The 25,815-nt window shown below is 44.1% G+C and overlaps 1 protein-coding gene across 4 annotated transcripts in view; it reads right to left on the bottom strand.

The window, feature by feature from the left end:
• LOC138825091 (WW domain-containing oxidoreductase) overlaps positions 1-25,815 on the bottom strand; it is a 737,534-nt gene that overhangs the window by 224,454 nt on the left and 487,265 nt on the right. The window contains exon 9 of one of the 4 annotated variants that reach the window (XM_070019465.1): positions 19,314-19,560. The exons of the other annotated variants lie outside the window; for them this stretch is intronic. Within the exon in view, the coding sequence (XP_069875566.1) occupies positions 19,558-19,560 (3 nt within the window). The 3' untranslated portion in view covers positions 19,314-19,557. Of the gene's footprint in view, positions 1-19,313; positions 19,561-25,815 lie in introns of those variants that run through there. 4 annotated transcript variants of the gene reach the window in all.

Genomic DNA, 25,815 nt, shown 5'->3' on the forward strand with positions numbered 1-25,815 from the left:
TCTATTGCTAGACTGCTTTCTGAGCTCAGAAATGGGCATTGATAACATCCCAAAGCAACTGTGAAGACTGGATTGCAGGCCCATTGCTACTTACTATGTCTCCAGGATCCCTACATAAGAAGACAAACCTTCTTGTGTTAATGGAAGCAATTAGAAGATAGTAAAGGTTTTGCAGGAATGATCTCCCACTGGTGATCATGTGTAACACAGTACAGCAAGACACAAAAGGGCAAAACTTCAACAGATTAACACAGTGATAGAGTCTTAGCTGAAAGGATTGTTAGGAGGCAGGGCCTGATTGGAGGAAGTAGGTTCTGGGAGCATGGCTTTGAAGCGGATATCCTGTCTCCAGACCCTTCTCTCTCTTCTCTCTCCCTTGTGTTTCCTGGCTGTGTGAGGTGGGGTCTTTTTTCTGCACCTTCCTGCAGCCATGATGGTCAGCCCACCGTAGCCCATAGCAATGGAACAATCCAACCAGGGTCTCAACGTTGTGAAGCCGTGGGCCGTAACAAACCTTTCTTCCCTTAGGTGATTTATCTCAGGCATTTTGTCACAGTGCTGGAAAGCTGACTAATAAACCAGTTCGCCCACTCCATCCCAGGAAAAGACACTCTGATCTTCTTTCATTGCATCCAACTGTACAGATGTGGTTTTTTGAGCTGCTTAACAGAAAATGATGCCAATGCTGAGGAAATGAAACCAAGGGAGTGAGATCAAGACTTGATCGTTTAGCCTAGAGCAAGCTTTACCTGATTCCCTCACCACTTATGTACTTTCCACTCTAAGCTAGCTTGGAAGATGTTTCCTTCCATTTGCAACCAAAATGGAAGACCTGACACTGTCAGCTCTCAATAGTGGGAAATGGGAAGCGTTTTCTTGAACCCAGGCTGTTCAAGTTGGATAAACAAACAGTCCCAGAATTTAGAGCTCAGAGTGTATTTCAGCCATGACTACTTTGTTTCTTCTCAAAATTTGAGAATAATTGTGGCCAGACCTTCTTTTCTACTGACACACATAGAGTCCATTCATCCCTTCAGGTCTGGGACAATTCTAATTTATTCCTGTTGGCTTGGCATAAATATTGTTACTTTTCACTCCCAAAATAATCCAGGATAGATGGCATAGTGAATTATAAAGTCACCCTCCTGCGAGGTTTCTTTGGCAGTTTGATTTTTTTTTCTTCCTCCTTAAAAGAATCTCCCCCCAAATTCTTCCTAGCGATAATCGTGGCTATTTATACTCAGAAAATAATCTCCTCTAGCCAGTATTCCCATGTTTGACTTTGGGAGGATTAATCATTTTGCTTTCAACTGTCGAACTAGATTCTTGAAAGCAGGATATTATTGTTTTATCTAAAGGAAACCCTTCCGAATCGAGGCCTCCATCCATCATTGCTCCTGGAGTAGAAAGATGTGATTAAAACTTCCTGGCCTGCAAACTTGTTTGTTACCGCGTGCCTTCCTCTCCGCCACCCGCGTGAGGCCTTCCGCGTGCAGGGTGTTTAGGACTGGGGTGAGAGGCATTGTTTCGTCAAGATGGACTGGTTATCTGGACAGGAGGACACAGGACTGGGAATCAGACCACCGCTGTAAACACGGCGATAACATCGCCTCTGCATCTGCACGCTCGCCAAAGACAATGGTCCCCAGATCCCCTGTTCCTAATTAGAGCTCAGAACAATGGGTGGAAAGTCTGAGGCCTTGCTATCATTATCTATTGGCTTTCATCGCAGTGCATTGACTGAGCTTCGGGTGTTTTATGTGTATAAAGAAATAGCAAATTAAAATCCAAGCTCCTTCCATTTGTCTTTCTTGAGTGTTCATCTCGTTATAATGCTCTGGTGACAGAGATTAAAAATCGGAATTGAAGATGAGAGAGTTATAAACACTGGGAGCAGCACCAGGTTCCCACTCAAAGTCATTCCAGTAGGCAAAGACGAAGGCAGATGGTGAGAGGAGAGCTGGTGAAGATTTTAAAGAATGGTCCTGGCCAGAAAGAATCATGGTGGGCTGGCAGTTTGATCCAGTGGTCAGAGCACTTGCAGAGAAGAAAGAAGGAAAGAAAAAGAAAGGAAAGAGAGAGAGAGAGAAGGAAGGAAGGAAGGAAGGAAAGAAGAAAAGAGAAAGAAAAAGAAAAAGGAAGGAAAGAAGGAGAAAGAAAGAAAGAAGGAGAAAGAAAGAAAGAAAGAAAGAAAGAAAGAAAGAAAGAAGGAAGGGAATGTATGAAGGAAGGGAGGAGAGGGGAGAGGAGAGGGGAGAGAAGAGGAAGAAGGGAGGGAGAGAAGGAAGGAGAGAAGAAGGGAGTGAGGGAGGGAAGTAGGGAAGGAAGGAGGGAAGATGGGAGGGAAGGAAAAGAAAGGAAAAAAGATTTTAAAAAGGAACGAGAGGAAGAGGTGTGGCCTGGCATCTTTCTAAATGCTGAATGAACCGATTCACTTCTGAATCACAGGATGGTAACATCGTGTCTTCTTAAATCTTATTATTAATAGAAACCAGGAGCATTACTAGTACATTTTTAAACATCGTTTTGAATTGAAGATGCGCAGCCCCCCCCCCCCCCCCCCGTGGCATTGGTAGGTTTCTCTGCAGGGAGCAGCTGCCTGCAGGGTTCTGAGCAGGCTCACTGGCTCACCCCACTGGGGGACAGAATCCCTCCTTGTCATCAATAAATATTAGGTCAGGGTACATTTATGATGGCCCTGTAGGGTAACAATTAAGCTCTGTGTACTTTTGAACTGCTGGGCCACACCGTTTAGTTCTTAGGAGACTCCACCAGGCAAGATGGTCACCCAGGGACCGGATTCTGTGTCCAGATGTCGATGAAGCAGCCATCTCCGTCAGCACCACCACAGCGATTCACAGCTGGCTGCAGCACCCCGGGGTGGAGGATGTGGAGGATGGAGAGGTGTGGAGAAAACTGGAAAGCCATTTTTTATTTGCAATTTAAATCCAGGCTACCAGCCTATCTCTAATGACCCAGATGACACGACATTCATCTCCCCTGACCCAGAGCTTGTCTCTGAACTTCTTGAGCTGACGAATGTGCTCATTCTGGTGTAAACCACGCTTTTCCCATGTGATACACATCTCTGGGAAGTCCTGATCTGCCCACCGCTGGGAGAGCCAGAGCTGCAGGAGGGCTGGACCATCCTGGGTTCTCTCTTGTACATAGTGAGGGCCACAGTTCTTGGCCGGCCTTCAGTGGTCTATACATTTCAGTTAAACAAGGCACTGATTCTTATTCAGTTACTCATGCAAGAAATCCCCTTCCTCGAGAAGAAAGAGAATGACATGAAACTGGAACTGTCTGCAAAGTATGATGTATAACCTACAAGACTTTCATTCATGTATTCAGTTGTTCATTTGTTCACCAGCAAATGGCACTATTCCAATTGTCTAGACTTGAGTAGGCAAGACTGATGTCATCCTTACCCAACACTGCTTATAGTCCCTGGGCAGCCAAAACCATAAAAAGTAATAAACGGATAGATGGACAGATAGTATCAGATAATCATAAGTGCTAGATGGAGGAATAAAAAGCTATGGGCTAGACATATGTGCCTGGTTACTCTGAACAGTATGCCCAGGGCACTGCACTGAGATGAGACCTATCCCCCTATCCCCCTCCCTCCCTCCCTCCCTCCCTTCCTTCCTTCCCTCTCTCCCTTCCTCCTTCCTTCCTCCCTCCCTCCTTCCTTTCCTCCTCACTTTTCCTTCCCTCCCTCCCTCCTTCCCTTCCTCCTCACTTTCCTTTCCCTCCCTTCCTCCTTCCTTCTTTTCCCTCTCACCGCCCCCCCCCCCCATCTATTGAGGCTTGACCTCGGGGCCTCTTACTCCTGCGTTGCTCTATCCTCTCAAACCTCCTACCACATGAGCCACACCTTCACTTCTGGCCTTTTCCAGCAAAGCCCTGAGGAGTACTACTCCCAAGGGTGCACAAGACCACTCCCTGCAAATTCAGCACCAGATCTCAGTTGTTTGAGACGGGGTCTCACTATATAGTCCCGGCTGGCTTCCATCTCATGATCCTGAGTGCTGGGATTCTAGATGTACCTCACCAGGCCTGGCTGCAGCCTCAGATCTCATATACTGTAACAACAAAAGCCAATGCACGATCAGTATCAGAAGCTATTCTGGCACAAGGTGGGATGTGGGAAGGGCTGAGACCCAGTGGGCTAATTCACTCAGGGAAAGCCATTCAGACCTGTGGTGCTCTCAGACAGCCCCGGAGACGGAGGCTAATCGCCTTCTGGGATGCGAGTTCTTCCTAGAGCCCTCAGAATGGACCGACTATGCGACCTTTTGAGGTTTCTCATTGCTCTGATCTCTTGTTAATGGATAGTGTGTTCCAGGCTGATGCTGTTTTAAAGATGCTGCCTGTAACCAACGATCATAGGTCCAACCCCTTGAGCAACCGTCCTGTACTATGCCTACACCCTCAGACTGCCACACTAATTACATAACATGACTAGAAGTTGGCTTTAAGAGAATCAATTTTACCACTGCCTAATCACAAGAAAAAGACTGTAAACTTTTACGAGATTGGAAGGGACTGCCCTTTACAGAGGAGAACTTAAATGAAAATTAAAGAGGGACATAAAATGGTAAGAAATGGAATTCCACAAGGTGTTTTCTCTGGTCAGCCAGCTTCCAGTAAGAAAGAGGAAGGAGCAGCCCATGTCCTGTCCCCAGCCCCAAGTTCTCCTCAGGCTTGCCCACGGTGAATCTGAGACAACCGAGTGGTTGCAAGGATGCAATAAACATAACGTGCCAACACTACTTAGCACAACTCCCAACACAGAGTGGTGAGACTCCAAATCATGTCATCTCTATTGCGGGGTTAGCGAAATGCAAACGCCCTCCCCCACCCGGAAAAGAACAACTTAAGGATTTGTCCGATTTCCATAAATAAGAGCTAATATGAGTCATGGGGTATTATGTGCCAACTGCCTTCATTGGGATCATTTCTAATTTAAAACTGGGGAAGGTGGGACCCAAAAAAGACAGGAAATGTATCTCCAATTAACAGAAAATAGGAAGTGGAGGTGTGGCTTGAGTTTGGAAAAAGCTAGGGGAGCATGAATTCAAGCCCCACTATCAGGACACACACACACACACACACACACACACACACACACACACACACACACACACACACACACACACACACACACACACACACACACACACACACACACACACACACACACACACACACACACACACACACACACACACACACACGAATGGGAAAGGGATGAAGAAGAGCTATGCAAACTATGGCACCCCTGGTAAGACACATGTTGTTGGTGTGGACAGAGAGTGACAAATATCTGATGAGAACCTTGCAGGAAATGCATTTTACAATTGGGAGGAACACTTCATTTCCAGAAAGCCTCTGTGCCACACTTGGAGTTCCTCCTGCGTTACCAGAGAGGCTGAGGGTTAAAACCAGCCAGAAGGAAGGCAGGACCTGCTGGGGGGGGGGGGAGGGGGAAAATTGCACACTTTTCAGGCCATGAGATATGGGCCCTGTCGTGACACACACATAATAGCAGGCTTGTTCCCTTTCCTTGTTTCTGCGGGTTTATGGTCCATAAAGTTTAATAACAATCTCAACAGCTGAACAGAGCACAGGAGGCTTGAAGGCCACTCTGCTAGAGGAGACTGGGATTTTTTAAGTCCCACCCCCTCCCTGTCCACATCTCATGCACAGTCCAGGTCTGTCCAGCCGTGGCCTTAGAGGCCTGGTTTAGAGAGCTGAGGAGAGCCAAAGATTACAAAGTTTTGCTGCCCTGAATTTTGGATGCCACACACTTCTTGACTTCACTCACACGCATGCACACATGCGTGTACACACGCACGTACATTCTCAGGAAAACTTGAGGGTTCAGGGAACTTGACATGGCTGAACCTGGTGCTGGTTTGAGTCAACGAGTACAAACTTCCCGGTGATACAGGACCCCATGATTACGAGGTGAAGGAATTTCTGAAGTTTAAGGTGAGTGGTTAATGAAATAATGTTCGCAGTTCCCATAGTAGAGCGTGAAGATCCAAAGGCAACTCGCCCCCCACTTTGTAGCACCCCTGAAGAACGCGTCCATCCACTAAGCTTCAGAAGTCAGGGCTTTGGCTGGCATTCATTCATTCACTCATTCATTCATTCACAAAGGAAGGGTGTGGTGAGACCCAGACCACCTTGGGCTGCCAGGAATGGGAGAGGCTGAGTGCCACCTCTGCCCAGGAGAGAATCCAAGTTCTGGGAAGGGAAGGGGGAGGAGCAAGTCCTTTCTAGGCCTGATTTCCATATCAAAGCCCCTTCCAGTGGTGGGGCAGTGCCCACAAAGGAAGGCCCCACTCTGAGGGCCTGGGGCTTTTTATTGGAGCTCACTTCAGCGTGACTCAGGTCTCTACCCTAGTGGGAGACCAAACTGCACAGTCACCCAGAGCCCAGAGGTCACTCACCTCACCCGGGGCTCACTGGGAACTACTTGCCCTTACTTAGGTGGCTGAAGCTCTTCAGAGAAATCCTGGGGTTACAAGACTTAGGTGGGGGCTCTCCTCAAGCTCTTGAGGTTACCCAAGATCTGTAACCAAGAAGACAAGAAATATCGTAGCCTGTACCATTCATTCTTTCATTCATTCATCCTCCCACTCTACCATTCAGCACATAAACTTTGATCAGATGACTAAGTGGCCTGCACAACTTTATTACTCCTCTCTGCCCCTTTGGTCCTTTAATTAATTAATCTGTGGGAGGAAGAGCCAAGGATGGCTAGCCACAGTTTCAGCACCAAGAACTCGGGATGGAAATATAGTTGATGCAACGAAACATGTGAAATCCAGCGCTTCTCTAGCACACACTCCTCTCTAAGAAGTTCTTTGAAAATGAACTCAACACGTCAGATTCTGTTCTTGCAGGTAGCTAGCTCACATAATGCAGGAAGACCCTGGCCTGTGCTTTTATACTTTTATTTTTTCAGAAGGATTCTTTCAGGGGCTCTCAGCAGTCATCTGGCTTCTTTTCTTTCTGGAGAGCAGAACTGTCCTATCTTAGATTTGCATTACATTGGAAGCAAGTTAAGTGTGGCTTCTGCCACTACCACTGAAAGAAACATGTACCTTTCTCCTGTTCTTCTCCCAAGGTCTGTCTTCAACCTCATCCCCAAGGAATGACGGGTACTTAGAAACTGCTTTTGCTAGAAGGCACTCACTGACTTGGGGAGCTAGCAATAGAAAAGACCTGGCCTTAAACACCCCTCCGGTTCACCCCCTCGGTTCACATCTGTCTTTGCTCTGAGCAGTCACTTGTAATAAGCGCTTTGGAATTCAGGAAAGACAGGACTGGGAGCTAAAGTCTTGAGTCAAGCCATCTCCCCTCTTCCCTCAGAATGACAATCACTGTCTTAGCAGGACTAGGTCTCCTCCCAGAGATGACAATCAACCAACAGGACCTCACCTCTGCCCACCTCCCCCTGCACTCCACCCAAGGGTGGGCCATTTCCATCATCCTGGGTACTTCTCCCCCTTCCCACTGTTGAATCCTGCGGCTCCCATCTGTATTCTGAAGGTGCCACATGTGCTTACCCGGCCTCTGCCCATGAGCCTTGAGTTATTTTACAGGTCTCCTTACCACTCCTCATCTCTGTATTGGGTGTGTTGGAGCCAACCCAGTCACTTTGCTGCTGTACCAGACACTGGCAGGATCAGTCCAATCCCTCTGTCTTTTCCCAGATACTTCAGATGGGAAAGTAATGTTAGCTGGAGGGAGAAAATAGCTGTATACACCCAGGCTGCCCAGGTCCCCTTCCTCTCCTCCTGCCCCAGGGGAACTAGGGTTGGGATCCAAGGAGCTTCTGATGGGAAGAGAAAAAGTCACCCATGATAATTAACCAGCGCTGACTCTGATCACAGAACACATTCCCTCTCTCCATGCTATCAATTATGCAGCAGAGAAGCAGTGCTGAAAAAGATGCAAAGAGCTTTGGTGGGATTTTGCTCAAAGTAACAATGCTTAATTCTTGACAGAGTACACACTGCAAGACTGAAGTGGAGCTAGTCTGCGGGTCGAGTTTCTGGCAGGTTCTTACATGGAGACTGCAAGTGGGCTCTGCAACCTGCAGCAATGATCAGTTAGGTCTGCCAGTGAAGTGGCTCACACCTGTAATCCTGGCTGTTTAGGAGGCTGAAATATCTGAGGATGGCAGTTCAAAGCCAGTCCAGGCAGAAAAGTCTGAGACTCTTATCTCCAGTTAACCAGCAAATGGCTAGAGATGGAACTGTGACTCAAGTGGTACAGTGCTAGACTTGGGTAAAAAAAGCTAAGAGACAGGGCCCAGACCCCGAGTTCAGGCCCCAGTTCTCTCTCTCTCTGTCTCTCATGAAAGAAAAGAAAAAAGAAAGTATAATTCTATTTAATATCTTCTAACTAAAGAGAGGCTATTAACTTATCATGACTTCATGAATATTATTGAAAATACTATTGAAAACTATTATTAAAGTTGTTTTTATAATTCCAAAGTGAAAAACTGCATTTGCCCACCATTTGATCTGCAATAATTACTGATAAGTAATAGTTATAAAGCAACCAAAAGAGCAAAGATAAATGGAAGAAAAAAAATCTATTTCAATTGGGAGATTTTGAAGTTTTTGAGCTAGTGTCTTACAACCCTTTCGATAGGGAAAAAATAAAAATAGAGACTACTAGGATTTTTTTTCCATTCTTCTTTTCAAATATTGCTTTCCTAAGAAATAGCTCTGTTCTAAAGGACCAACAAAAACAAAAGAGCAAAGACAAGCTTCTCTGGTTCCCAGACAGATGCTGCAGGTGTTTTTAGTGAAATTGGGGTACCCCGTTGAGTGACAGCTCATTTGGTGTAAGGTTTGGGTGCCTTTGGTGTTTGGAGAAACCGGGTTGGAAACTTTCCACTCCAGCGTCTGAGCTGACACAGAACAGAAGCAGCAGAAACTTGAATCTTGTTGTAAACAGACGTACCCCTCTGCTGGAAGATCGGTGAGCAGTATGTTACTGACTCCGTCTTCATTTAGAAAAATATGTAGCAATAAAGGAACGAAACGGAGGAGAACCAAAGCTCTCTGTACAAAAACAACAAAATAACAATAACCAAAAAAACCCAAACCACCCTACCCCGAAGGGGGGGGAGAGTGTATATTGCACATTTCTGTGTTGATAACCCAAAGAGGGGATATAAGCTTCAAGTCCTGAATTTAACAAACCTAATTATCAAGGCTTAATTAGTACCAAGGGTACAGCTTCATGGAACACCTGCAGACTTAATTTATGTCCTGACAGGGAGGAACAAGTGTTAATGGGCTGTATTTATGTTAATACCTGAACCTTAGGAACTAGCAGAACAAAACAGACCATGTGCTACTTTTTCTAGCTACAGAACAAACATAAAGGATTTTCTTCTTACTGCTACTTTGCACACAATTATCCAGGGATTGACTCAAAGTTGCAAGATTACCAAAGTGGACTAAGGAAAACTCAGAACTTGGAGCGGGGGAGGGGAGAGACTCTCTACAAGTGACCGAATGGAGGCTGGTGGAGAGAGTGATACTGGCAGGGCTCAAAGTGAGTGGTGTCACCATGTCCTGAGCGAGAGCTCACTCCTTCCTTAAGCACCTGAATAGAAGCAGAGAGCTAACCACCCATCAGGCAATGTGTACTTGTCTTTGTCTAGATGGCCCAATTTAAGGGGAAAGAACACTCACTCCCAGAGAATATAAGAAATTGGCCCAGGCCAGGGTTCCAGGCAGCCTGGAGTCATGTTTCCATTTTAAATCTTTTTAACCAATAAGTTCAACCCCTACACAACCATCATACACAAATGTGTATGACATACACATAACAAGTATAACTCTATTTATAATAAGGGGTTCAGGAAACTACAAATAAATATAAAGTCCTCTATCTGGGAAAGGGACATGTGTGGAAAACCCTCTTTTAGCCCAGTTATGTTGGAGAAAAGCCAAGGAAAGGAATGGTGGGCTCTCTCCGCACAGGAATCAGTGCTGTCCCCAGAGATCTAGCCACAGCCAGTGGATTCATGCAAGGAAAAGAGACAAAAGCTTGCCAAGTGATGGTTCACACCTAAAATCCTAACTCCTCAAGAGGCTGAGATCTGAGGATTGTGGTTTGAAGCCAGCTTAGTTTGGTAGGAAAGTCCTCCAGACTCTTATATCCAACTAACCACCACAAAGCTGGAAGGGAAGATGTAGCTCAAGTGGTAGAGTGCCAGCCTTGAGTGGAAAAAACTAAATAAAGGTCAGCAGCCATGGCCCTGAATTCAAGCCCTTGTAGCAGCATGCATACCACACATGTGCACGCACGCGCACGCACACACACACAAAGAGCCATAATCAGAGTGAGTGGAAGAAGTAAAATGGCATTCAGAGGTATTCAAAATAGTCACAGGGTATTCAGAGGCCAAAGTCAAAAGGCCAAGAAGGTCAAAATGTCCATGAGTTCAGAGGTATTTAAGATAGTCATTTTTTTAAAGGAAGAAAACTAATAAATGTTTATGTCACCTGGTATCAGAGCCATTTCCTAGGGTCAATTATATTTCCATATACTTGCAGTAAATAATTGGAACAAAAGAGTTAAAAAATATACTTGCAATAGCATAAATAAAATGTTTGACAACACATTAAAAGAAAAGTTTAAGATATCTTAACACTGAAAATAATAAAAATCCTTGGAGACATTTCTAAGTTAAAGGAGATACAAATAATTTCTTCTTCTTCTTCTTCTTCTTCTTCTTCTTATAATAATAAATTACAATGGATTGGGAGACTCTAGATAGCAGGATTTCTATCCTACTCCATTCGAAAGCAGATTCATCCGGTACCAAATAAAATTTCACTATGTCTTCTAAACAGCAATGGAGAAGCTGACCCTAAAATTTATGTGGGACACCAAGTATCTAGAATAGCCATAATAATCTAGAAAAAAAAAAGTGCACACACACACACAAAAACAAGTTTAAGTCTTTGCATTACCTAGCTTCAAAACTTACTGTAAAGCCATAGAAATCAATGCAGTAGTTACAGGTATAAGAAAGAAAAAAACAAAAACAATTAGATCAATGCAGTACAGTAGAGTCCAGAAATAGTCCCATATATAGTCAATTGATCTTTGACAAAGGTGCCAAGGAAATTCAATAAAGGGAGGATTAGGCTTTGAACCAATGGCAGTGAACCAACTGGAGAGCCACAGGGGATGTAAAAGAGCCCTTCACCCTTACCTCGCACCACAGACAAAAATTAATGAGATAACCAGAGATAGAAATGCAAAAACTACAGCCATGGGTCTCCTTGAAGAAAATATAGAAAATAACCTTTGTGAACTTGGGACTGGCAAATCCTTAGAACAAACAAACATCAACAATAAAACCACTAACAATGAAAAAAAAATAAGATTCACTGGGTGCTGGTGGCTCAGGCCTGTAATCCTCGCTATTCAAGAGGTTGAGACATGAGGATCAAATCCAGGCAAGAAAGTCCTGATACTCCTATCTCCAATTAACCACCAAAAACCAGAAGTAGAGTTGTGCCTCAAATGATAGAGTGCTAACCTTGAGCAAAAAAATCTTGGGAACAGCACCAAAGCCTGGGGTTCAATCCCTAGCACTGGCAGATATACAAAAAAAAAAAAAAAAAGATTCATGATTTAAACTTCTGCCCTCCAAAAGACACCATTTGAGGAAGCCTGCGTGAGATAGATTAGAAGACAATTCACAGTATATATGTAAAAAGGAGACGTTCATTTAAAATATATACTATGTCTATAAGCCAACTTTTTTGCAGAAAAGCAAATAGAGAAGACCTTATGACGCATTAGTCATCAGGAAAACGCGCCTTAAAACTAGCAGCAGATAGCATTTCATGCCCACTGAGAAGGCTATAATAAAGAGCCTGAAATTACCAAACCCTGGGGAAGATAGATGAACTCTTGCACAGTTGGTATATAAGATGGTATTGTCACTTTCCACAACCTTTCGGAAGTAGCTCAAGTTCAAAAGGCATATGCCCACACAGCCAACAGTTTTGAACCTAGGTACTTATCAAAAATAAATAAGATTGGGCTGGGAAGGTGGCTCAGTGGTAGAGCGCTTGCCTTACATGCCTGAGGCCCTGGGTTTGATTCCTCAGCACCACATAAACAAAAAGAAAAAAGCCGGAAATAGCGCTGTGGCTCAAGTGGTAGAGCGCTAGCCTTGAGCTGAAGAGCTGAGGGACAGCGCCCAGACCCAGAGTTCAGGCCCTATGACCAGACCCAAAAAAGAATTAAAAAAAATAATATTTACATAAGATTTACACCAGTGCCAATGAGATAGCTGATCTCTAATATTTATTGCAACATTATACAAAACAGTCAAGGTATGATATCAAGTATCCATTGACAGATGAATGGAGAAGATGTGGTACACCAACACGAAGGTGTATTATTCAGTCATTTAAAAAAAAAAAGAGGGGGGCTGGGAAGGTGGCTCAGTGGCAGAGTGCTTGCCTTGCATGCATGAAACCCTGAGTTCGATTCCTCAGCATCACATAAGCAGAAAAAGCTGGAAGAGGCGCTGTGGTTCAATTGGTAGAGTGTTAGCCTTGAGCTGAAGAGCTGAGGGACAGCGCCCAGGCCCAGAGTTCAAGCACCATGGCCGACAAATAAAAAAAATACAAAGAAGAGGGAAGGGAGTTCCTGTCATAGGTAACAACATCAACAGATCTGGTAGACATTATTTTAAGTAAAATAAGCCAGGCACAGGAAGCCAAATATCACATGTTCTCACTGATAGGTGTAGGCTAAAAACGTTGATTGGATAGAAGTGTGAGGACAGTGGCAACAAGGAGCTGGGAAAGTGGTAGGGAGGACAGAGGAGGGAGGAGGGATGAAGAAGGAGTACGGTCTGTATCCCATTAAGCACAGAAGGACAACTATAGCTGACAGCAATCCACTACCTATACATATGTGTGTATCTATATATGCACACCTATATATATATATATATTTACAAGAAAAATGGAGTTATTTGAGCCTTCCCAACACAAAGAAATGGTAAATGTTCAAGAAGGAACATTAATTATGCTAATCTGATGATTACACACTATTCACACTATGATCGAATGATTACACAACACCCCAGAAGCATGTCCAATTATTATCCATCACTTAAAATAGTGTTAAAGACTTCTACTAGAATATTCATGGTGGCTTGATTCATAAGAGCTAAAATAAAAACAATCCAGTGATCACGGGCAGGGAGGTGGAGAAAGAAATTGTAATATATTTTAAAAATAGAACAGTATTTGGCATTGAGAAAGAGAGTGCTACTAATACACACATTAGCATGAATGAATGAATTTCAGAAACAATGCTAACTAGTAAACAAAAATGAAGTGGACATAAAGGAGCAGGTTTATCCCTGAATGAGGATCTAGAACAGGAGGAACTAAGTTAAGGTGATGGAGATAGGGACGTTGGCCATCCTCTGGGAGCGTAGGGATCTACTGGACAAAGAGCCAGGGAATTGTGAAGATAGTAGCTATGTTCTCTATCTTTGGGCTGTGACCGCAAAGGTGCTCACATGCACTTATACTTGGTAAAACCTAGAGGATTATATCTTTAAAATATGTTAATTTCATGGTACATAAATTACCCCCAAATAACATATGTATATGTATATAGTCTCTCATATCCAAAACCAAATACACGTGTATTTAGGTCATCCTTCATTTCTTTACATATTTCAATTAATTGATTCTATCTGTCTGCCTGTTTACGTTTGTCCTATCGGGGATTGAACCCAGAGCCGCTTCCATGCAAGTCAAATTTTACATAAGCAAAACAGATTTTTTTTTACCTTTCCTTTCAGGGTTGTAAGTCAACCCACTAAAGTGCTTGAAGAATTTTCATTATAAAATGACTTAGAATGAGAGTGGAGCTTTTGGCTCAAGTGGGAGAGCACCAGGCTTGAGTGAAATAGCCAAGCAAGCGCATGAGGTCTTGAGTTGAAGCCCCCAGTGGCAGCACACAAGCCACGTGCATTCATGTGTGCCTGCGTGCGTGCGCACGCGCGCACACACACACACACATACACACACACACACACACACACACACACACCAGTTACTTATGAAGTTGTTGATGAGTTACTCTCTGCAAACATCCAACTTTGGAGAAAGAGATGGGGGTTAGGAGTCCAATGTCATTGTCCTGGCTTTGCCTCTCATTAGTTGTGTGACCTGGGCAGGTTAATTACCAGCTTCAGCGCTTGGGAACAACAGGGAAGCCCACCAGCCCTGCAGGACCCCTGTGAGCTTCCTTGTGGAAGCGGATGTGCGATGCACAATTAAGGCCCTTGGTGCTGCTGCCACTGTGGGCAGCCCCAGGACATTTGTGACAAGTTTGTAAACGCTGCACAGCCCTGGGAGGCCATCACGCCATCATCTTCCAAATCTGTGTCTGAAGATGACTAAGCAGCTGTATGAAAAAAATTAAAAATAAAAAAAAACCACTGGGTGACTTTCCTTTATAAGGAGGAAGTACATTCTGGAAGTCCTTCATTATTTAAAAAAACAAACCCCAATTTGGTACGCTGTCAGATTTTTACCCCACTAGCAGTATTTCTATCTCCTTCTTCTGCAAAATCCAGTGTTTCTCTTTTATTTTTCCTAAAGAGCACCTCTCTCTACCATTTCAGAGCCCTGAAGAACTATCTGTGGTACTTACTCATTTATGAAAAGGAAATTATTTATATAGAATTTGAGAATGTTCTTTTCTCCATATACCTGTGAATCTGTGCTGTGAAGTCACTGTCAGGGCCAAATTCATCAGATAACTATTTTCCTGGAGAGCATTTAAGAGGGAACAGCTTACAAAGATGGAGGATTTCCTGAGCTGGATCTGCTTCCTAGCTTGGGCTCGCATCCCTCAGCCTTCTTCCAGCCCGGTATGAGTCCATTGGGCAAGCTCCTAAGAAACCTTCTTTCCATTTCTCTCTGAGCTCACCAGAGCCATTCTATGTTTACACTTGTGTTCCTTGATCTACTTGAAGAATGTGTTTTATTTTTCACAGATCTACTCTGAGTAGGGGCTTAGGATGGCAGCCATAGCATCGCTTCATTTCCTTCTTGGGGTCTGCATTGCAAAATGGTCAGGGTTTCAACCGGATCGTTTCCCCAACACCTCTATTAAATTCTATCAGCAAACAGACGTTTGCTGGTGTTCAGGGCACGTCTGAGCAGGAGACGGTGATGGATGGAAACCACACCTGCTGTCTGCAGGAGGGGCCTAGGCATCACCACCACCAGGAGGCAGAGCAGACGCTGGCTAAGGCTCCACCACAACCATGAAGCCTCTTCGGCAAATGACTGTGCTGTCAAGTTACCAGGAATCAGAAAAGAAAGATGTGATGTTGCTTGCCTGAACACTCGGCTCCTATGCTAACCAATACTTAATGGAAGAAAGGAAAGGGGAGGGTGGGGAGGGGAAAGAAACCCACAGAAAAGTCAGACAAACCCCTGATGATTGGGCAGATTTTGTTTCTCTTTATTGGGCAAGCCCAGCTTCTTAGGAGTTGCACGCAAGCCGGCGATGCTATCAACTTTGCAGTGTGGTTTGAAATAGCGGATATTACACTTTAGCACATGTCGACTGACCTCCCCTGCTGTGGAAATATTTCAGGCAAAACCATGTTACCGAGATAAAAGCATGGGCAGGGTTCCTGTAAGCAGGTGCGTGGTGTGCTGGGAAGCCCAGCCGGGCCAGCCGCAAGCCAGGCTGTGTGGGATTTAGAACTTCGACACACCTAGAGACTGGGGCTCCTGGGTGGATGGAGGGGAACAAGTTTAACCGGCATCAACCTCATCATCCGATCGTTTCTGACACTGAATTCCGAGAAGTAAACTGTGCACCAAGCTTGAGTTCTCAACACAGCTGCAATGTGGAAAATAAAGCCCATGTTGGGGTCTTATGGCCAACCTCATGAGCTCGTAAACACCTTCAAGGTTCGCGTCCAGGCCTGCCTGGTGATTCGGTATTCTTTCCGCTGCTCAGTCTACCTGGGGACATGGACAAGGAGCCCTGGCAGATGTGAGCTAAATATTGCTCCCGGGGCAGGGTAGTCTATTTGTTTCAGGAAGAAGGCAAGAGGATGGTGCTTATAGAGTTAAACACTGGAACCAGGCCGGACTGTGGGTGTGACACTGGAATAGAAGGACTAGAAAGACCATTGCAAAAGTCCATGTGCTCCCAACCAGTAGAAACACAGACTGCAAGCAAGACTTTAGACAAAGCATAATCTGACTTTATAGCCTGCATGCTTCCGCATGCTAAAAATCAATCACCTCGGTGTTCAATAGTAACATCTGCGGGAGGGAGGGGGTATCCTTGCTCACTGGAGTGGACAAAGAAATGAGGACTAAATCCCAAGTATTTCCACCAACTAGACACCATAATAGGGGTGGGAGGCATATGTGTATTCTATGCTGTATATCTCTCCCTTCCTTTCTTCCTCCCTCTCTCTCTCTTTCTGAGACAAGGTCTTCTTATGTTGCTCAGGCTGGCCACGGACTCCTAGGCCCAAGTGGTCACCCTGCCTCAGCCTCCCAGGTAACAGGGGCTATAGGCACATGCTATCATACCTGACTCTTGGCTAGGCTTTGAAAATTAGAAGTAATAAATATCAAGGTGCAAGTGAAGTAAGCCATGTGATTCTGCAGCATTCGGGGTACTTGGGACTCCAGTACATAATAAATAAGACTTCTGTGCATCCGGTGGCAAGTTTTGTCAAGGAAAATATTGTACACCAACTGACAAGACTCATCTAAAGAAAGCCTTCTGCTCTAGGCTGCTGGAAAATAGCAGGCAATGTTTGCATTTAGCTTCCTCTCACCTGTGAGAACCAAAAGTGTGAAGGGAGATGGTAAGAGATGCTGACTGTGGTGTACTGAATGGTAAGAAATGACCAGGGAGCATTTTCTGGGCTGTGAGGAGAGCAAATGAGTTCATGACAGATCTTGAGAGGCCTTTGGATCTCCCAGACAAAAAGGCAAGCAGAACAATATATACAAAATACTGACTGTGAGCCTAAGTTAAAATGGCAGCCTCGTAGGAAGTCAGTGGGAAGGGACCAGAGTCTGACGGCAGAGTGGGTGGAGGTGGAAATATCTGGGGCGATCCCCTCCTCCCTCTCTATTGCTGGCATTGATGCCAGCCCAGAGGTGGCTTTCCGAGAAGCGACAGAAAATAGAAGAAAAATGAACTTAGACTGCTTAATCGCGAAGGACGTGCTTTGAGTGTGGAGTGCGTTGTGGCCCTCACCAGTCTACACTAAGAGGGGAGGGAATTCTGAGGTCTGGTTCTGGGAGCTTGGCAGGCACAAAAGAAGAATGTCACTTCTCATTCTGGGGCTTGAACTAAGGCCCTCTGAGCTCTCACTTGCCTTTTTTGTTCAAGATGGGTGCTCTACCATTTGAGCCACATCTTCACTTTGGGTTTTTTTTTGCTGGTCAATTGGAGATGAGAGTCTCACTGACTTGTCTGAAGATCCTCAGGTCTCAGCTTCTTGAGTAACTAGGATGATAGGATTGAGCCACTACTGCTCAGCAGTGCCCAGCAGTCGAGGAGGAATCACTTGTCATCTTCTAAGATCTGAGAGTCTTTCTGGACCAATTTAGGAAAGAAGAATGTTCCAGCAAACAGACAGCCCAGCCGCTAATGATGGGCAACAGTTCAATATTTTATGCCACCTTAAAAAAGTTTCAGTAACTGAAGGTGTTCTCACATTAATTCCTTGCATCAATTATTGACAGAGAATTTAATTTAAAGGCAACTAGTCGGTAACCTAGGGGTAGTGTTTTAAATAATTTATAATTGCTGCATGGTTGTAATCATATTGCTATTGATTATGATCTAGTCACTTCTACAGGTCCAGCCAGGTCTTATGCTAATTACTTTTAGTGAGATCCCCTTTTTAACTCTGTATTTCCTGGTAACAGGAACTCATTATAAAAAATAATTTAACGAAGTGAAATCTTCTAAAGTCCTTGCAGAGATGGGCTAAGGGAGAAGGGAGACACAAACTTAGGAGAAAGCCAAGAGTTCAAAGCACCGGGTGAGCTTGCAGATGAGGGCCTTCCGTGTGAAGTTGTACATTCTTATTTAAATCCTTGGTAGAACTGTGGGATCGGACTAAGCTCTGGGTTTATGGAGGAACAGACTATGGTAGGAAGAAGAAAATCCATATAGGAACATTTAAGTAAATGAGTCTTGGGACAAAATGATGTAAATTTCACCTTACTCACATCTCTGGGATAATTTCTTTTAAACTGTCATTTGCTCTGAGTCAGGCAAGCAGTCCTTTAGAGGGATTTGAGAAAGACCCCATGTAATATCGCAGAGTAATGCTCACCGTGAATGACAACAGGTTTACATCTCCCTGGCAGAAAGACACTCAGGCGGAACAGAACTCGACCGTCAAAGCCATGGGTGTGCTTGGGAGAGGTTTGATCAGAAGGCACGAAACCCATGGATTCCTGTACACCTTGCCCAGAATAAGGTTGGAATTTGGAGAAGCACAGAGAGGACTGAGAACGACCCTGGTAAACAGCCTAGTTGGTAGTCTGCTGAAGCCAGGGTGTCTGTGGGGTGCCGAGGTGGGAAGGAAGGGCTGTGGGGCTCATGAGTGGACCAAATCTGAAAAACACTCCCCCCCTCTTCCTTCCCCATCTTCCTCTCTCTTCCTTTCCTGCCTCCTCCTATTTTTTTTCTCCCTGTCTTTTCCTTCTTTCCCTTCACCTCCTCTCCACTTTCTCTGTTGTGCCCGCAAACACAATGCAGCTGTGAGGACCTCACAGGGATCGGGAAGGGGAGATGTTGGCACAAAATCAGGTAGGCCAGGAGTGCTGGTGAGTGGAGGAGAGAGCTGAGCGACAGCTGTGAAGACCTGGGGCAGGAAGGGAGGGTGCCAAGTAAGAATATGGGGTCCTAGAGGGTGTGGGACCAAGAAGAGGTCAAAGAAGCAGATGAAGCTGGGGTTCCGGTCTGATGTATCTACATTCGTTTTTATTTTTAATCTACTTTCAGAACTTTAATATCTAAGCAATGACACATCCAGAACAAACTGGATTTTATTTATTTATTTTTTTTACCAAATGTGTGCCTATATGTGCTCTAAATAACTCTTAATGACATTGGTTTTGTTCAGGCAGAAATAAATAAACAAAGAAAGAAGTTGCGAGTGGGTATCTCCCTGTAGGAGTAATTCTATAATGAGTAGGTTGTTTTTATTTCCCATGGTGTTAGATTTCAGAACATTTCTAATGTGAAAGAGAAAGGAGAGGGGAAGGGAAAGAGACCCACTTTCTGACAGAACACATGAAAGGTAGCGTACATTTAACTTCATCTGAATGATTCGGGGTGACTCGTAAGTAGTGGAAAAACCACAGACAATTCAACACATGGTGTAGTCTTTCTCCCAAGCCTGCCGTAGAACGCTCTGGAGGCAAGCACTTGTCTTGAAACCTTGGATAGCAACTACTGCAATAAATATGAAACAAAATACAGATCAACAATTGCACTTGTTAAAGGGGGGGAAAACCCTGCAGAAATTGTCACCTGCCCACACCGAGGGTTCACTCACACATGTAATTCGCACTTAAACCTAATGCAGAGGAAAACAACAAATGTCTAGCCTGTTCCACTTCCTCTAGGCCCTTTTCCTGCTTTGGCGCTTGGCTGTGTTTTCTTCTGCATGGACACACGTGGACACAGACCCGGCATCAACACTGCTCGATGGCACTAAAATCTATTTGGGGAGAATTAGCACTTGGAGACAGTGAATCCTCGAGGGTGTCAGGGCAGAGAACACAGGCGGATAAAAGAGATGGCAGGGTCCAGGCTTCAGACGCACGGGTGGAGCAAGAGGTTGGCCAGGGTTTTTCTACAAAGGGCTGGGTGAAAACCATCTTTGGCTATGTGAGGCCCATGGTCTCTGTGTCCCTTCTTCACCTTTGTCCTGCTAGCAGAGTAGAGCCAACTGAGTGGGCTGTGTGATGGCAGTACACAGACAAGAGCCCCAGCACGCCAGGCCCAGAGGGGATCCACACTGCCTTATCGATCAAAACAGAAGCCCCCAGTACTGGTGGTAAAACCAATCCCAGAGTTGAATCCCAAGAACGGCTCAGCCATGGTAAGAAGAGAAAAAACTGGGATGGGGTAAGTATTAGTCTAGGGAGGAGATAAAGAGAGTCTGAGGAACTGGCCAGTGAAGGTTTCTTTGATCTCAGTGGATCAAGAGGTCAGAAGCCAAGCCAGGAGCCTTGGGGGGGGGGGGAGTGGGGGGGTTGGGAATGGAGGAAACTTTGGCCTCAGCCAGACAAAGGGCATAGTACATTCCATTTAATCCCAATTAATTAATTAATCCCAATTAATTGCACACATGTGGACTGTTATAGGGAAGCAGTTCTGTTGCCTGGGTGGTATCAAGAGATAAACAAATTTTGCCAGTCTGGCTGGCTCAAACCTGCAATCCTGGTGCTCAGGAGGCTGAGAGCTGAGGGTTGAGGTTTCCAGCCCAGGCAGGAAAGTCTTAAAACTCTTATCTCCAATGAAACACAACAAAGCTGGAAGTGGAGCTGTGGCTTAAGTGGCAGAGGGCTAGAAAAGATCTCAGGGACAGTGCTCAGGCCCTGAGTTCAAGCCCCAGGATGAGAACAAAAAGAAAGGAAGAGAGGAAGAGAGAGAGAGAGAGAGAGAGGCAGAGAGAGACAGAGACAGAGACAGAGAGACAGACAGAGAGGGAGAGAGAGAGGCTGAGTGAGAGACAGAGAGGGAGGGAGGGATGGAAGGAGGGAGGGATGGAAGGAGGGAGGGATGGAAGGAGGGAGGGATGGAAGGAGGGAGGGAGAAAAGAAAAGAAGTTCCACATCCAGCTATAGGAGCATCACAGGAAGATTTTGTGGACATCAAAATGAACTCTGGAGCCTTCTGTGGGGGAGATGCTGAAGTCCACTGTGCCATGATAGTTCCCTCCATCCACAAAACAGACTGAGGAACACAAGAGAGGGTCGCAGAGGTGCCAAGAGAGGAAGCTAGCGCAGAGCTGTCAGCCAGAGCCAGCAAATTGCGTCACCTGGGCCCTGGGAAGGGAGAAAAAGGATGGCAGACAGTCACACACAAGCAAGCAGTGGCATCTGAGGAAGACAGGTCCCCAGGGGCCACCACTGGGAGGTTCTGGGATTCAGCTCTGTGAAGAAAAGCCCGGAATCAAGGGAAACTTTTCCTCCATGCGATCCCTGTAGCTGAAGTGAGTTGTGGAGTCACTTTCAGAAGGGAGAGGCCCCCCATCGCCCGGCACCTTGGGAGGGTGAAGCATTTTATGCAGTATCAGCATCTTCAAGGAGCTCACCTTTTAAAAGGAGCCAGCTTTTTGTTGTAAATGGCACTGACACTACAACAAGAAAGTTCATTTCACAAAGATGATTCATTAAGAAATAAAATATTCATGGCTGACAGGTTGAAGGATCGCCATACAGTTATATTCTAATGCACCTGTCCTCTCTGTCAAGTGCAATGTGGGATGTCATGTCGCCAAAGTTTTATTTAGAAATTGTTTGTCAGAGTGAGCTTTCTAATGTGAATGAAAAATTCATCCCCTCATTAAGAAGATTTTACATGAAATGTCTAGGATTTTCAATGAACACCAGGACATGAACCAATTACTGTTAAACACTTAAAGAGACAGGGTCCTAAGCTCACTCAGCAAAACCCTTAATTGCACAAATGTGGCGAAAACTCAACTCCCCGAAAGGCAAATGGGAATTTTGATTTGGAAATTTCCTTTTCTTTTGTCATATCTGGAAAACTCTCATCTTTAAAAGACTTGGGGGAATTTCAACACAACTATTCTATAAAATCCATGCATAGATCATTACATTTGGCCCTTCCAAGCCATTTCTCTCTCTCTCTCTCTCTCTCTCTCTCTCTCTCTCTCTCTCTCTCTCTCTCTCTCTCTCTCTCTCTCTCTCTCTCTCACACACACACACACACACACACAAACAATAATGTAATGAAATTTGAGATTTTTTTTCAGGCACTTGTTCAATTTTCTAGTGAAAATGAATTGAATGATTTGGAAATTTCTTCAGTTTATTCCTAAAATTTTTAATTTTGTTGCTGTTTTCAAACCATTTTTGTTGCCTGCATTTGTTTCTTCTTTACTTTTGTATATGTTTAAATACCAAACAGGTGTCTTGGAAGTAGATATATTCTGTGAATCTAAAATGTTGGGAGTTGTGATAGAGTGGAAAAAAAGCAACATCAAGATAAAATACAATTGAGCTGCACAGACAGGAAAGATCCACAAGAGAATTGCTTGTATAATGAAGTAGTGTTTTACAGTTATGACTGTGGATTACGTTGACACTGAGACTTTTTTGCATAGGGTCTAGTTTGGTTTAATCTATGGTAAAAAAAAAAATTTTCCCCCAAATCTAGCATCTGGCAGTAAACACTTCTGCAACCCTCCCAGGGGTGTGTGTGTGTGTGTGTGTGTGTGTGTGTGTGTGTGTGTGTGTGTGTGTGTCTGTGTGTCTGTGTGTGTCTGTGTGTGTCTGTGTGTGTGTGTGTGTGTGTGTGTGTGTGTGTCTGTGTGTCTGTGTGTGTCTGTGTGTGTCTGTGTGTCTGTGTGTCTGTGTGTCTGTGTGTGTCTGTGTGTCTGTGTGTGTGTGTGTCTGTGTCTGTGTGTCTGTATCTGTGTGTCTGTGTGTCTGTGTGTAGCCAGATTTCTGAAAGTCTGAGATGGAAAAATGTAAAAATAGAAACTTCTCTTTGTAAGCCCAGCAGATTTTATGGAGATTAAGGATTTCATAATGGCATTTGTATTACAGATGCTTTAATAAACAAATTTGAGGAAAAAGTAGCCTAGACTTCAAAGTCAGGAACTTATAGTCCATTGTCAGTTAGTAAGACTCTAATGACTTTTATCAAAAAGGAAGCATTGTGAGTATACCCTGTACCCTACAACCAGGTAGTCTGAGCCTTGATTTCTGTGCTAGAAGATTGTGACCTCTTTTCTTTACATATGTCTGTCTGTCTGTCTGTCTGTCTATCTATCTATCTATCTATCTATCTATCTATCTATCTATCTATCTATCTATCTATCTATCTATCTATCTATCTATCTATCCCCTCTCTCTATTCTTTCTCAATAATATTTTCTGCATTTACCTATTTTTTATAATATCTTATACAATTTGGGAGGGGAAACAGTTGAGAAGTATGCATTAGAATCTTAAAATAGTTTAGATGTGGCGTGACATTTATCTTTAAAAAAAAAAAAAACCACCAGCAATACAGACAAGGAATTCGGCACAGAGACGATGATGGGCTGCTCAATATTTGAAATAGCTTCAATGTCCAAAAGAAGAGAAAATGTTCCCTTGACTCAACCATCATTCAAAATCAGGTTTAGGATTTATTTCACATTCAACACTGAGTAAATAAAGTAGGATACAGAAGAGATTTATGAGGCAGAAAAAAACAAATGCATTTTTAAAAGGAAAAAAAGCAAATGCTTAAAATGGGTATGAATCTGTAAGCAGTGACTTATTTTCTTCTTTTTCCTTAAAAAAATCCTTTCTCACCTCATGCATATATATGTAATTAAAAGGTGAGCCATGGACAATACACCGAACATTTAATGCAGAAGAGGACTGAGCTGTTCTTTATTATTTGGTCTTAAGGAAGAAATAAAAAAAAAAAAAGATCTGATCCTTCTATTAGGTAAATGAAATTATCAGTTAAAAACAGGATCCTTCTTCATCTTCTACCACTCGTGAGATATTAATGGATTGAGTTATCCCTTGTGGAAATTGCAAAAACTATTTACATAAATCCTCCGGTCTACCAAATTGCAACTTGCTCAAATAAATCAGACATCGAGTCTGTGGTTCCTGTGAATTCTGGTTAGCAGAACTCTTATGTTGGAAATCGCATCCAATACATTTTTCACAATCTCCCCATAATTAGTTTCACTGGGAAAACTGTGAAGAACTATTTTGCTGCTTTTAAATTCATAATTTTGGTTCAAGGGCCCAGAATAAGATGTTTAGACAGAGTGAAAACTATTTTCTAACAAATCAATATTAATTTATCTGACTGTTATGGTCTCAGGAGCCAAAAAGTGTTCTTGTACTGAGCTGACAGGAAAGATTTTTATCCTGACCAAATGTTATTCAAATATTTATAAGACTGGATAATTTAGTAAAGAAATTACAGATGGAAGGAGGTAACAGTGCTGTTGTTGTTGTTGTTGTTTTGCTGTTTTCTAGGCTACTCTCAAATGCTTAAAATCTATAAAACAGGTGGGGAATTATTAGGGGCAGTCCCACACCGCCCCCCCCCCCTTCCCAATGAGTTCCTTGAGAGTTGCCTGCTCAGTTCATATCACAACATGACAGGGGTCTGGAGGCATTTCCAGCTGCCATGAGATCTGGGAACTATTCTGGTCAAGAACCAAACATACAGCAGTCAACAACAGAAAACAACAGCTTCATGAGGACATAGCTGCAATCCACGTAGTGCTTCTGAGAGCCAAGTAGGGCCTGAGGGCATGGACTGAGAAAGTGGAGAGGAGCCAGAGGAGAGAAGAGCAGGAAATAAAAGCAAAGTGTTTTACACCATCACCGCTAGCTTGCAACAACTGGGAAGTAAGACACTAGACTGAGGAAGTTGTGAGTGCATGTGTGCGTGCATGCACGCATGACTCTGCACACACGCATGTGTGCCAGTACTCGGGCTGGAACTCCAGGCTCTCGTGCTCTCCCTTGGTGTTTGTCACTCAAGGCTACTGCTCTACATTTGACCCACAGCTCTACTTCTGGCCTTTTGCTAGTTAATTGGAGATAGGAGTTTTAGGACTTTGCTGCCCAGGTTAGCTTCGAACATTAATCCTCACATCTCAGCCTCCTGATTACAAGGATTACGTGCGTGGGCCACTAATGCCTGGCTTCCTTGGAACTTTTTGTTGGACTGTCACAGAGAAAAAGCACAAGACGTCCATGAGTCACTTAATGTATTCTCACAGACTGGACACAGTAGCCAACACCTTAGCAATTGGGAGGCTGAGGCAGGAAGACTGAGAGATGGAGGCCAGCTTGAGTATCATGGTAAGCACATTCTCAAACACCACGTTCATTTTCATGGAATGACATACCCAGTACCCTGATTATGCAAAAGCATCAGCAACATATGAGTCAGATTCTTTCCTCTGGACCATTTCTGTTCTCATTCCTAGCTTCAAATCACACACTTTTCATTTTTATTAAACTCGTTGTAATGATGGTTCTGTAGGATGGGCCTTCTAGACCTTTCCTTCTTGTTTGAGAGATGAGTCTATATTGCAGGTCACCCGTGCTCAGGTGTGCATTGGGGCCAGGCCTGGAGACAATTACCTACAATTGCTAAGGGGTTAAATATGGCTTATCTTCAGTTTTATGTAGATTGTGTTTTCAAATCTCCCCCAAATGGTTATTCTGAGTCACATTATTACTATGAAAGTCCCTTCCTCCCTCTCTCCGTCTCATCTGTCTGTGTCTGTCTGTCTGTCTCCTTTTGTCCTTCTCTCCCTTAGCAGGAACTTTACCACTGGAGTACACTCCTGACTCAAAATAATCTTTTCTATTATAGAATACTTTAGGCTCCGTAGTAAAGCTGCAGAGACTGAATCCAGAACTCCTGTTTACTTTCCATTCTCTTACTCTAAAGTCAGTATCTTATAGGACCATAGAACAT

Source organism: Dipodomys merriami, unplaced genomic scaffold (assembly GCF_024711535.1).
Source record: "Dipodomys merriami isolate MVZ:Mamm:240054 unplaced genomic scaffold, mDipMer1.0.p SCAF_134, whole genome shotgun sequence".
Taxonomy (NCBI): Eukaryota; Metazoa; Chordata; class Mammalia; order Rodentia; family Heteromyidae; genus Dipodomys; species Dipodomys merriami.